The following is a 14,088-nucleotide window of genomic DNA, read 5'->3' on the forward strand; positions in this document are numbered from 1 at the left end:
CCTTCCTTGACCTCCGCAGTAAAACATGCTCGTGCTGACTCCTACCTTTTTTGTCGCTCCTGAAGAGGAGAGAAATGACACGAATTTGCCCACTCTCACCAGATAGCAGCACAGGTTCTAAAAGTAGTTGAGAAACAGCTTTCTACAGCACTGTCCAGCTGCTTCTGTGACTGCCACATTTTTGATTCCATTGTCCACTATGAAGGGGCAAATTTCAGGTTGGTGGGCTCAGGAAGATGTGCGCCCTGTGCACAGTGGTGGCTGAGCCACCCATTGCAGCAAGGTTAAGAAGCGGTTATGGGCCATGCCTGGTGCTCTCCGCATCAGTTTGTGCACTTGCCGTTGCATTTTGGTGCTTGTTCAGTGCGCAGTATCCATTAATGATGAATCTGTGCTCATGTAACCCTTCACTGATGTCAAAGAACAGCTGCTGTGTAGCTGGCTGCTCAGTCATTTACACTACACTACTGTGGAGAGTAGTACTTCTAAGTTCCTGACCCTTACTCATTTGGCGAGAGCAACTGTGGTGCCACTGTACAGTATGCTTTTGACGTAAAAATGACCATTTACGCAGTGTTAGGGTTTAATTAGTGGTGTGAGAATAATGGAATTTTGAAATACGAATCGAATATGAAGAAAAATTGCCTTTCAACATCGAATATCTGTTCAGAATGAAAAAAAAGTTTCGGGAAGAAGTGCAGGCAGACGTAGGGGAAACAGAAAACTGAACGAGTTGGTGTAGACTTATAATTTTAATGCGTTTTTTTTTTTGCACTGCTGACATTATGAAGCATGATGTTGTCCTCAATTTTTTTTTTATATAGTGTGCAGTCTTTGTAACCGAAATTAAACAAAACTATCCTGACCCAGCATTATAAAAAGAAAACATGAAACGCATGATGTGCACACGAACGTGTACTGCTCGATTAAGACAGCGTAACAGTGTGAAACTTCGAATATGGTTGTGCAAAATGGCAGCTAGAAATGACTTGATGGTTAGTAAAACCTCATTAATTTGGACTTCATGGGACCAGGAGAAATACCCGAATTATTCAAAGGTCGAGTTATGAAATGCCCCCAGCGTGAAAAGGAGAAATCTGGTGAAAATGCGGTGAAGTCCTGTGAGGAGCCTTCATTGCACAAACAGCTAAGAGCGTGTGATGAGCGTGCAGTTTTTGCATGCTAGAATGACAACACAGATGTTAGTGAGAGAAACGTACATTAGTGCCGGAATGGCGAGACTGCTTCTACGAAGAAAGACAAATGACCAACAACACATCAGTCGTCCGAGAGCAGCGAATGGCAGGGTTGGTGAACGCGCAGTTGATAGCCACCGTTGTCACGAGCTGGCGGTGAAACTTGGAAACCGAAACTTTGCGGCCATTTTATTTTTTGTCGTAGTGAGAAGGGACCGCCTATCATTGTCATGCCTGCCATCACGCGCGTAATAGGTGTGTAGGTTACAATGCACCATGCAATAGGCAGGATTTTTACACAACTGCTTCCCTTCCGGTGACGCATTGACTTGGACCCCTTTCGGGATCCCCATGTAAAATTCCGCAAGTGGGTTGCCTCGCATGTCATAGTTGATTAAAATGAGTTGGCGGAGACCTCACACTAGAACAGTTATGAAGGTGACAGTGCGAGTGTCTTGGGTGTGAGTGTGAAGTTGGAACACATTGTGGGAGGGTAAAACAAAAAACCATGGATTTTCTCGTAATTTTCAAAGCGGGTAGTCGTCCGTCTTGTTCTGATCAAATCTGTTACGTGGGAAAGTCCACTTGCAGAATTTTGCATAGGTCCAAGCCTAGCAGTGTCTGAATATGATCGGTACACTTGATAAACGACTGAGAAGGTAAAGAAGAGGACGCCTTTTTGCAGTTTTCCTGGCCCTTTAAACTCGGTCATCAAATAATTTTACCAGATATTGTGGTTTTGCCACAATTGTATTTGTGAAAATTGGCAAGGTATTCGATCATGGGCGGATGTTCGAAAATTCTGGTATATGAATTTCTTGAGTCGAATATGAACCGAATAGCAAAGATATAACTTGATTTATATTCAATATTTTTTATGTTTGCGCACCTCTAATTTAATGTAAGCATGCTTATTGACTTCCTTGTTTTTTATGTCAGTTTCTGTTGCTGTTTTAGTGCCTTATTGTTGGCTGCTTTGTTTACAGTTTGCAACGCCCAGAACAACACATCATGTTTTCGTTAGTACTTGTGATAGGGCACCCACTTTCAGTGAAAGTATAGTGCGATGTCAGTGCACGTTAAAGAACACCAGTTGGTCGAAATTACCGGAGCCCTTCACTACGGCGTTCCTCATAGCCCGAGTCGCTTTGGAATGTTGAACCTAAACCTAAAATCTAAACTTTCTGTGAAAGTGTGCTTTTAAAGGGAAAGTTGATGTGACTAACCAAGTCAGTCATTGCAGAGGCAAGTTTTAGTGGCTCAGTATATCTAGATGCTGCAAGGGAAGGGCTGTCTATTAATATGCTAGTGACAATGCCTTCAAAAAAAAAAACTTTTGAAAAGTTATGCAAGTTGAGAGTCCAAGGGTTTTTCCCCTGAACCGTGTAATGGGACTGTTGTTGCATCCGTGCAGGTCCCACCTTTCAAAAGGGAAATGACCAACGTTCCTCCTAAACCTAACACCTTTTTAACATTGGCAATGCATAATGAGCAACATAGCGAGCCCAGAAGCAAAACGCTTTTGGCTCCAAAAACTTCTGACATAGGGTATGTGCATACTTGCCACAAAATGCTGACGTCGTGGCACGCACACAGCTTAGGACGTCTCGAAGCAGCGGCAATGAAAGCAACGACTTAACTGAAAGGCCCATTGTTGAAGGGTAACATTGATCAAGGACGATAAAACCACATCTTCAACTTTCGTACGATCCACACCGTGTGGTAAGTGTGTTGAGAAGCACTGTGAACCGATGAACTGCCGAAGTTCAGACCTGGAGTTTCATATTCCGCCACGACTCATACTCTGGAAGTTGATGGTGATGATGAAGAAATATGCGCTCATGTGACCTATCGTCCATTTGGGGAAGCGACTGCTCGCGTGAGGGCATCAAGTGAGCAACTACGGTGGTGCACATTTCGAAATGCCGGTGACAAAACAGATTTGCGTGCGAGTTAACGAGGTTTCTTTCAAATGTATCTCTTTATATCGTAGTGGCACTGCGGGGCTTAGAATAATCCAGAAATTGAAATAGTGACGCTGTCAGGTAGAGAATTTTGCGGTCATGGGGTATGCTGCTAGCCGTGGGTAACCGCATTGGCCTCACAAGTAGCGCAGATAGATCAGCTACATAGGTAGATCCTCCATTTTCCGAATTATGGATGGTCATTTTCAAAAATAACAAAAATAAAGACAGGCATATACCCAGCAATACAAGGTATGTTTTGCCCCAACCAGTGAGGCAGTCATCACGCAAGCCCTTCATTTCTTGTGTTGTCCGTGAAGAACACATGCCTTGGAGCACCACGGCGCTGTGTAACTGAATACACATGTCAGCAGTGAGCATTGTTCACTCGCTTGGAGATGCATCTTTCACATGGCGGTGCATCGCATGGATGTCCAGTGCGTCCTCTACACACTTAACTTTTGTTTAGCTCAGATCACTCAAAATCAGAAGCTATGAGACATTCAGCTTATTTTAAGCCTCCTAGCTTTTTTCAGAGGTGTTATGCTCGAATATCTTGTTCTCGACTTTAGCTGTGCTTGGCTTGTAGATCACTATGGTTATAACAGACTTGTTTATGGTTGTGAATCAGTCCGATGTAAAAGTATTTGGATTCAGCAGACTTCTTTTACAACAGACAAAAAATCTTGGACACTAGTATCAAGGTCTGTCATAATGAGATCGTGCTCTCATCAACATCACACTGCAGGACAAAGGCCTCTCCCATATCCCTCCAATTAACCCTGTCCTGTGCCAGCTGTGCCCATTTCATCCCTATCTTAATCTCGCTTGACTCTGATGCCCCCTGCTTCACCTGCCTTCTCTTTGAATCCACTCCATTACCTTAACAATCATCGATAATCTTGCCTTTGAATTACATGCTTTGCCCATGCCCATGTGTTCTTGACTTCAACCATAGTATTGTTAGCTCTGGTTTGTTCCCTGACCCACTCTGCTGTCTTCTAGTCCCTTAACATTACGCCTGTCTTTTTGCTTTGCATAGCTCGCTGCAATGTACGCATTAAGTTCGATTGTTTTTGTTAGCCTGTACTGGTAGTGTAAATCTGCAGCAAGCAGACTACCAACGGTTTCTATGCCTGCCACTAGGGGGTTTTCAGTGGGAACCCTACAAGCATGAACACTGTGTACCATTTTTGAAGAAGATGAGTTTTAGTGTACTTTTTCTTATGGTTTTAAATTGTACAGTTGTCTTGCTAAAGTGTGTTAGAATGACTAGTATTGCAGCTTCCTTTGCAAAGTTTTCTTGCTGACCTCTACATGCGGCAGTACTTCACACTTTGTCAATTTGGCGCAAGCACAAACTTTCATACAACTAGTGTCCTGTTGAAAAAGTGAGCATGTCAGCACTCTCCAGTTTTTGACAAAGCTGCAAATTGAATGTTGGCAGCTGGTCACAACACGATTCTGCAGTTTTTGAAGGCAATTTTTTCCTCCATCACATGGATGCTGTGAAACTATTGAGTATAAGGAAGATATTTTAAACTTTGAGGGACCGTTCCTTTTCAGGGAGGGTCCTTGAATCATGAACATCTCACCGGCAGCTGATCCACGCTGCCAGAACCTCAAAGTGTGCGGGCAGTGCTCCTGCATTCGTCTCCCCGACGCGCTGCTCGCTTGGCTTTTATCGAGCTGCTTGCTAGATGACGCGCATGCTCTCGCACTGCCAGCGAAGAACTTGCCAGGCATGCGCAGTGATGTTGTATTCAGATGCACCCACTTGCACCTGAATGATGCAGGATGATGTGTGCTCAGCCCTGACAGCCTTATGCACCGAGCCATGGGGTGGGGGGCCTTACAACTTAATGGTTAGGCTCATCTAGTGACCGTGTGGGAATGTTGTTTGTAAATTCGCATTTTTCACCCCAGTATGGATGAATTAAGTTCATTGGGAGCCAAATATGGAGGCGGCATGCTGATTAATGACAGCTCCGCTGCCACCAACACAGAGCACCAATTTATTCTTCATACTTTTTTGGTTTTTGTTTCATCAACTGAACAATGGCTGTGATGTGTTGTAGTTTACCTCTATGTCATGTGAAGCACGAAAAACGTGCAACATTAATGCTGACATGCAGTTTTAATTCACTACAGCACTTAAGCCTGTCTGCTTCAAGAGCTGGAATGGCAACAAACGACGTATTAGCAGTTAAATTGCTGCTTCTGTCCTGTCTCATGTGATCTAGAGATGAAACAGCGCGTGAGAAGAAATTCAATTATAAGTTATTTTGTGGTCGTGGGCAAATACCATGTGGTGATCCATGTATTCCAATGTTGAATGCATCATTAGAAAGAAGAGAACGTAACTAAAATTAGGTGTCTACAGTCCTTTAATGTTTGCTTGGTGCAAAAGCCAGTTGCATGCTCCATAATTCTATTTTTGCTACCATGAAATGCAGTACATCTGGAGTGCCCGAATGAAATCATCAAAGCCTTGGGTAAATTCGAAGGCATTGCTTTCCATTCCATTCCATTATTACAATTTGTCCCCACATATGTTAGACGAACCACAGCAGAAATTAGAGCATTGGTCACACTGACGTGGCCAGTGGAGAAGCATTTCCAATCCGCCTTTTTCATATTCCTGTGCTGCCACCTCGCGTACAACGCTGGAAGCTCTCTGGAAGGGTACTGTGCGCCCAACCCGGTCGGACTGAGTGCCGCTGCGGAGCACGTTTTGTTGGAATCTGTCAACGATGGCGTGTCCTGGGCAGCACCTGGTACCTGGAAAATTTCTAGGATTGACTGATGGCTCGGTGCGAAGTCCGAGGCTGGCTGCTGTGCCCACCGAAGAGCAAATTCTTCACTATCTCCGATCAACCGGCATGCGATGCGAACGCCAGCTGAGCAAGGGTCGCCGCTTCAGAGATGAAGGCTACATTCGGGACATAATGTTCAGTGAAATATCCCCGATCAGTGAGGTTGGCGTTTTCCACTGTGTATGCCTGCCATCCATTAAAAGGTGGATACTACATCGTGCACGCCGTAGCACAAAAACTGACTGGGGACAGCAGTTTTCACAAGCAATCGTTGTGCAAAAGCGCTGCCGAATAGCTACACGAACTACAAAAGCACGAGCGTACTCGCAACATGGCAGCTCTGCTAGAATTTCACTTTATTTTCCCACAGCACACCGCTGCACAGGTTAAACAAGCATGCGCGTCCATAAAGACGAGCGCGAGGGGCGCACATTAGGTCATTCTGGCGATACCACGCAGCTCTCTTCATTATGGATATGATGCGAACGCACGCATAACACACCTTCTTCTTCTTCTGCCTCTTAATACATGACACATACCCACACCGGGGGATTGGCAAGGGTGTAGTGGCATAAACAAGGAAATTTCCATAGGAGATTACAACAAAATTTTAGCACCATGCGTGAATGCTCTCGTAGCTTCTTTTTCGTTGTCCGCTCCATCGCGCGTTGAAAGCGGCTCACAGCACTTGCCCATTCGGCCTTCTTGCTTGAGAAAGCAAAAAAGCATCGGAACGAAGTCTGGGTGCCACGGTGACATTCGAGGCCTTCCTGGCCATGAATAAAACCTTTCGTGATAGACTGCACACACATTTAAACACAGTACCTCGTCCGTACCTGTCACAAAGTGATTCTCGCAAGTCTTGACGTGTTTGACGGTGCCCAAGGGCGGCCACGATCGTCGAGCCGGCGAACTGCTTTTATCCACGCTTTGCGTCGAAGGCGGTCCCGGGAAGCGTTCAGAAAGTGAAAAAATCCAAGTTTGCTTCCCTTTACATTTTACATACTGGGCATTGCAGCCGTATGTAACACATGTCGTATGCATCGCCAAATGCGTCGCGCTGAACGCCCGACGGATGCAGCAACGCACCCCGCGTAAGAAGCCAGTTTGTTTACACTTCCACGGCCGGTCTCGAGTGGAGCGCGCGACCCTTCCAATATGTTTCGCGACACCGCCGCCAGGGGATGGGCGCATGCACAGTCGCGTCGTGAAAAAGGCGGATTGATGGCAAGGCAGCTGCTCTTTGACAGTTTGGAAAGAGCTGTGTGCTGGAGGCCACTCTGCACTGAAACTTTTCTCAGCTGCTTTTTCATACTACGACTAAGTAGTGTAACATTCACATTTAGAGTTTACCTGCTCATTAGTCTCTCTTGGGTCTGTCCTGGCCTGGCCCATCTCTGCATGTATGCTGAAAGTGTTACCCCTGATGTGGCTGTTCCAGGACAGTCCCATGCCATGTGGTCCCAACTGCCTTTGTGTCGTTCTGCTTTCTTCTTTCCCTTTCCCCACAGAGGAAGTACCGGCAAAAGACCTGCTGTCTGCTGGTGCTAGTGGTTGTGGTTGCCGCTGTGGTAGCCCTGGTCATCTACTTCTCCATCCACAAGTAACCTTCCTGGTCACCTCTATTCCTCCGGCCTCCTCCTCCCCTTCCGCTAGTTGCACATAATGTGCACCAGGGAGTCTTTTTTTATATGACTTCCGATCCTTCAAATGCTGACCAAAGTAAGAACTTTCCATGCAACTGCTTCTGGCAGAACTCTCATTGAGTTGAGCAGAATGTTTTCTCATTGGAAAGTACAGTTACAGCATGTTGCTGGTGCTTTCGAATTGTGTTGAGTTTCCATGCAAGCGGAAATTTTGCTGAACTCTGACTCTGTGTGTATGTGAAGCTTCAGGTGTTCACAAGCCAGTTTGGTGGCCGCATGAAGATGAAAAAACCCTGTGCAGTGTCATTACAACTGTAACCATTAGCGCATAACGGTAGGGACCAGCTTCGGTTGCCAATATGTTGGCCTTTCTTTTTTGAGCTCTTTAAAAAACAAGGCCATATATACATAGTATGCTTCCTTGCATCTGGCTTCTCAGCTCTTAAAGTATAGAGGATGCAGGTTAGTGGTTTGTGGAAAAAGCAATTGCCAGCAACATCAGATCCTTTTCTGAGTGGATGACTGTCTAACTGATGATCTTTGTGTGGTCTGCTTCTGATGACAAATGTGGCCACCGGCCTTTGTAACAAGAGTGGAAGTGGTACCCAGCATTTTAATTAGTTTGCAGGCAGGAAGACAAGACCTTCGAAGAAGCCACTTAGTAGCAGTGGCTGTGCTGTTATGCTGGATCTGATTCATTGCTGTTCTTGAGTCAGGGCAGCCCAGATGGTCTTATGCACCACATCTAACACACATTCAAGGTGCACGGTATGCTTGTCAAACAGACATCTAGTGCATGACAATTCGAACTTCTGGGGCTATATTCTAAAAGCTGTCCATGTTCGACAGCCCATTTCGCGTCCATTTGGTCCTCTGTCATTGGTCACTCAGGTATACCTGCAGCTTTCAAGCATCTCTAGGAAGCGACTTGGCCATTGGGTCGTTGGTGACCAGACCTTGCCATTGGCTGCGAGCTGATGGGCAACTCTGGTCACCTGTTGTTGACAGAGCGCTGCCGTGCACCTCAGCATTGGCTGCGATCTAGCCAGTGGTGAAGTTCAGGTCGTTTCCCACAGACGCTTGAAAGCCACAGGTATATCTGAATGACCAAAAGATGAAATGGTCAATGGAAAATGGACAGCTTATAGAATACGGCCCCCGGTGTCCTGTTCTACTGAGCTGTGTGATCAGGTGTTCTCGTGTTAAACCAGCCCTTTGCTCCATGGAACTGCATGGTTTTTTTTTGTTTTGTTTTTCACCTGTTGCCATTCAAACTTGTGTGTCCTTCCTGCATGGTGACCCTGTTCACATACATACGTGCCATGTAAGTTTATATGATGCTTGGAATGTTTGGGTGATCCTTAAGTGACTGCCCTCTTAAGCTGGAAGATATGCAGTGCGAGCATTGCCTCAAACAAAAGAGCTTGGCAAATGGTTGCAGTGGCTTAGGCATTTGCAATCCTCTAGTACTGGTGCATTTTGAAATCGCATCATTCATTGCTGGGAGAACAAGACAAAGTAACTCGTCACCTTGCAGCTAATGTGGCATTAGGCTTAAAGACTCAGTTTACTGTGACCTCTGCTTCACTTTGAAGGCACTGCTTTCCACCTGTTTCTGTTCTGGCAGACAACATGCCACGTGCATGCAAAAGAGCCTGTCCAGGCATCTTTTTTTTCAATGCAGGAACAGCCTTTGTATCGTTGTGTAAGGTTGAGTGCATCTCATTTGAACAGCCCTATTGAGATGCCCTGTGACAGATTGGTGTTTCACAGCGTTGTATGGCGTGGTTGGTTTGTAGGTGGAGCAGACAGTTGACAGAGGGTGGCCATGCACTCACCACTGATTCCTGGACAGGTCTAGATTCTGGTCTATCACCACTGCTTGTGAATATAGTCTTTGACTGTCTTTGCACTGGCCGGTTTTTCGCACCTAGCCAGGATGAAAACTCATTCAGAGCTGATGGGCATAGTTTTGCGCAGAGCCGCAAAGCAAACGAAAGTGTTGCTCAGTGTGTTTTTTTATTAAAAAGAAAAAAAGCACCGTGTGCTTTTCTGCAGTGTGCTTGTGACTGAACACAGTGTACGTGACAAAAGGATAAATGGGTGTACTAGTGAGCTAGTCTTTAAGACTGGTGAAATTGAAAACATACTGCTTTGTGCTGTCTGCTGTGAAACTCCCTTTTCAGTGGGACACCAGTGCATTGTGGAAGGGGTGCTTTCCTATGTGTACTAGGAGGTCATTCAATGTCTGTCGCAGCTCTCTTCTCTCCTTTTTTTTTGTAATCCAGTGCCACGCATTGTGCATGCCTCACAATCACGTTTTGCGGGGAGAGGCATGCAGGTCACCGTCCTCTAGTTTCTTGTTTTTATGACCTGAACCTGTTGTTTATATGCGTTGTATTCTGTATAATAAAGAGATGCCAGCACGTTGTTTGCTACTGAATGTATTCAACATCCTCATTACTTGGTATGGCAGTGTTCAGCATCAACTCTAGTTCGGCACGCTTACTTTAGTAAAAGATCTTTTCATTTTTAGCTGCTAGGTTGGAGAAAAATGTCACCTGCTTTCCTGCCCATGCTTTTACTGCTTCAACGCTGAAGAAGCATGAACTGTTTCAGCAACTTTTTGCTGCAGTAGTAATGAGGTCATGTTAAATGTGTTGGTAATATTACTATAAAGTTGACATTCAGCACGGCTTTGCAATGTGTTACATGCCTGCTGAAAGCTTTGTAAAGTGATGACGAATTAGTGTTGCAACTGTACCAAAAGAGCAACATTTATGTACTTCAGAACGGGTGTTGCTGGCGAACATCTGAGCATATTTCACAAATATACAAGTGTGCATATAGGTGAAAATTCGACCACTCAATAGACGCTTCGGACTGCGTCCGGCAGCTCCGAAAAGCTGCCAGAGATTCACGTTTAATGTACTGAAGATGTATAAAAGTTTTCCAGCCCAGAAGCTGAAAGCCAAACTCTTTGTTTCGGAACTTACAAAATGATAGCTGCGTTATTGTGCCACCACAGTGGTTTAGTGGTTATGATGCTCAGCTGCTAACCCAAAAGATGCGGGTTCAGTCCCTGTCGCGGATGTCAAATTTCGATGGAGATGAAGTTCCAGAGGCTCGTGTACTGTGTGATGTCAGTGCACGTTAAAGAACCACAGGTGGTTGAAAATTTCTGGAGCCCTTCACAATGGCGTCCCTTGTAGCCAGAGTCACTTTGGGACCTTAAACCTCCATAAACGAAACCATAGCTGCATTATAAATATTTTTCTGTGCTCCCCACAAAGGAGAACAAGTTCTGTGGCGCATGAGATTATACTTGGCCACAACTTTTTCTGTCAACTTTTTCTGCCCACCTTCCTATGCAATGGAACATAGTCTCTGCTTGTGGTTATCGCTTTCCTTTTAAAAAAAACCAAGCGTATTGTAGATATTTATTTAATGTTTATACCAGTACTGGCAGCTTTCACTTTTAGAAAGTTGAGAAAAAAATAGTTGATTACAATGAATTTGTTCGGTTACAAGATGCTTTCATAGATGGCACCAGCTGTACCAGTGATGGAGTGAAGTTACTGCGGGGAGAGCGAAGAGCCAGAGCCAGTAGTGTTCAGTAGGGCCAGGCACACGGTCATGCGGCTATGCGGCCGAATTATTTGGTGTAATTGCACAGTTACGTACGGTACGCCCCCATAGCCTTCCTTTTATAGCCAAGAAAAGTTGTCACCATGTATAGACTAACACTGTGCTACCAGTAGTGGGATGGAAGCATGAGCTTTTTCCAAGTTCAATTTTGGATTTGATGCATCTTTGAAGCTCGACTAATGAACGCTAGCTGTTGTCTATAGTGGCTTCCGGTTTCCTATTCCGCAAGCGTATTAAATGAGGTAAAGTAGCCTTGAACTACTCGAGATACGAGCAAAGCTTTAATCGGAGCAGTGCTTCGACTCCTGCGTCATCCTGGTAAAAATGACCCTAAGTGCGCCAGCCAGGTAATGTAGCCGAATAAATTCGGGGTGCACGGGCTAGTTACCTTAACTAGCAGGGGAGGGCGCCACAGACAGCGTGACTGCTGCGCGCGGGAGAGAACTCTTGGGCTCGGGAACTCGACGCGCGCTGACTTGTCGGTGCGGCGCTCCGCCAGCGAGGCAAGGCCTCGTGGTGGGAACACTCTTGCCCTAGCGTGGGCGAACGTTCGCTCATAACGTGCTGGTGGGTCGGGCGACCTCGATTCCTTAGCGTATTTTATTGCTAGCTAGTGTTATTGTTTTATAGCAATAAATGCCTTGTTTCTGTCACCCATGGTGTCCTTCCTTTGTTCCCCCCCTCCCAGAGCAAGGCCCGCCGTGGTGGGCATGTGCTCGGTAGCTCACACGATCACGGGTTGTGGTCCGGAGGTTTTGAACTGTGTCAGCCGCGGTTATTCGGGGAGAACGTATTTATCTCCCCCCTCAGAAGGTATGACGCGACAGAAGTAAGGGGTTCCTTCAACGGCCTGGTGTCCTCTTTGCATATCACTTCGCAGACACGGGCACTGTTCCTTATTTTTGTTTACTTTTTATTATTTACTACAAGGCACGCAAGCGAGGCCTCCCTAACGAAGTCGGACGAACGTTTCTCGGTGTTCGAGGGATAGCGCGCCCTGCTTATGACCCAAAGGGCATCGGTTCAGGTCCAGACCCGATTCCAAATTCTCTTTTCAGCGTAATTACTTTTCTTTTTTGCGGAGGCACTACACAATTCTGCAAACACGCCGCGACCCTGTAGACCAGTGAGGAACTGTGCAATGACATCATCACTGTTGTACTGACTGTTGAGTGGTGTTTGAATTGCCCGCCCGAATTCATGCGACCGTCGCGACCATCTCGACCAATCTTGATTTCCTTGACACGCCAACTTCAGTGTTTTTTAACCATTGGGGACGACGAAAAAGTGGACGACAGAAACAAAAGTCTTGGAGGCAATCTGCACAACTGCACCTTGTGCTGCAGCGCTGTCTTTAGCAGCATGCGTGTTTCGTGCATTCAGCTGTATGTGCTTGCTTTATACTGCGGCGATGGAACTTGATCAGCAGCCGCAACAAACGTCGCGGCGCAAGTAAGTGCTCGATGCTTCGGCGTTGTCGGGGAAACCGCCGAGCACGGGGGCAGTCATACGCTGATGGGCCTTGGCCCTTGCCGGCCCCGGCCGGTGGGCCTTCAACCTCTGTGGTTGCGAGCACTGGTTCCTTGGGTAGGTACCTGCCCGTTCATGATGCGTTGTGCTTATTCATACAGTGACACTCTCACAGGTGGAATGTTAAGCCGAGTTTGTATTGCATGCGATTCTGGGGAAGTTGCTACAGTGTGGTCGGCCCACAATTGCAGCAGCCGGGAACGTATTAGGCTTCTGTCCTAATGCATGACACGTGGGCTAAAATGGTCCTGCTCTCTAGGCTGAACCTGTGGTGTGTTGTACCTGAGACTTGAGCATGCTGACTGACAACATGATTTTAGTAAGAATGAGGCGCGCGTAAACTGCAAGCCTCGCAACCGCGACTATCGGCGGCGTTCGCCAGGTAAAATGTATGGCGTAAAGCGCTTAGAAAGTTATATTGCTGAGGTACTCCATACGAGCGTTTTCTTTGAGACAGTTGTTGCTAGAATTCAGTTTATTACCACTGTAATGGAAGCTTAGGCCAACGCTTAGGCGGCGGCGAAACCCTGGTCCGTTAGGTTCAGCAGGCTCGCTCTGAGCGATGGCATGTGCGGCTAGGCTAATGCCCTTCTTCACTTCACAATGGCCCCGTGGAGGAAAGGGAGCCATACTGGCGACTCAACAACTGGGTCGTAGTACGGCTTGAGTCGTACGTTAAACATGCACAGTCTCGCAGCCACGTCGGCGGAAGTCGGAAGACAATGTGAGGGGCTGAATAATGTAGTTGAGGGAGGATGTGCGCTCCAGGACGCGGTAGGGGCCATGGTACTTCGAAAGAAGTTTCTTTGAGAGGCCAGGAGCACTGGAGAGGATCCACATCCAGGCGAGTGAACCTGGTTGGAAAGCCGTGTCTAGCTGACTTGAACTTGGACGATGACGAGGAATTAAAAACACCTGTTCTTGAGTGTGCTACCGACCGGTTAGGGTCCTTCCTCCCGATGGCGCTTTACAAAGTCTTCACGATAAAGATGCACAATACAGTACAAGATACAGATACTCGATTACTGCATCATCGATACTTATAATACATCTCTGAAATCACGAGTATTAATAAAGCCATGATTAGTTAAGAAATTTCTCCGTTATTTCTGAAATCTTCAGTGTTCCATTTCAGAAACAGTGCGATATAGTGCATACAAATGAACTTGGAACTTTTTTTTTAATTGGGCAGCCTGTTAGCTGCCAGAAAGTTCGCCCTTGACAGGAAAGCTCATTGGCAGGTATAATTAATCTTGAGGAATGGGCAGATGAGCTGCTTATAGGGACG

General features: G+C 46.3%; 1 protein-coding gene across 2 annotated transcripts in view; it reads left to right on the plus strand.

Moving 5' to 3' along the window:
* The window catches only part of LOC144127997 (syntaxin-7-like), a 46,640-nt gene extending 36,571 nt beyond the window's left edge, over nucleotides 1-10,069 (plus strand). For both annotated transcript variants that reach the window (XM_077661042.1, XM_077661043.1), the window contains exon 9: nucleotides 7,488-10,069. In XM_077661042.1, the coding sequence (XP_077517168.1) occupies nucleotides 7,488-7,583 (96 nt within the window). In that variant the 3' untranslated portion in view covers nucleotides 7,584-10,069. The remainder of the gene's footprint in view (nucleotides 1-7,487) is intronic.
* Nucleotides 10,070-14,088: the final 4,019 nt, after the last annotated feature.

This window comes from Amblyomma americanum, chromosome 4 (genome assembly GCF_052857255.1).
Source record: "Amblyomma americanum isolate KBUSLIRL-KWMA chromosome 4, ASM5285725v1, whole genome shotgun sequence".
In the NCBI taxonomy this organism is placed as follows: domain Eukaryota; kingdom Metazoa; phylum Arthropoda; class Arachnida; order Ixodida; family Ixodidae; genus Amblyomma; species Amblyomma americanum.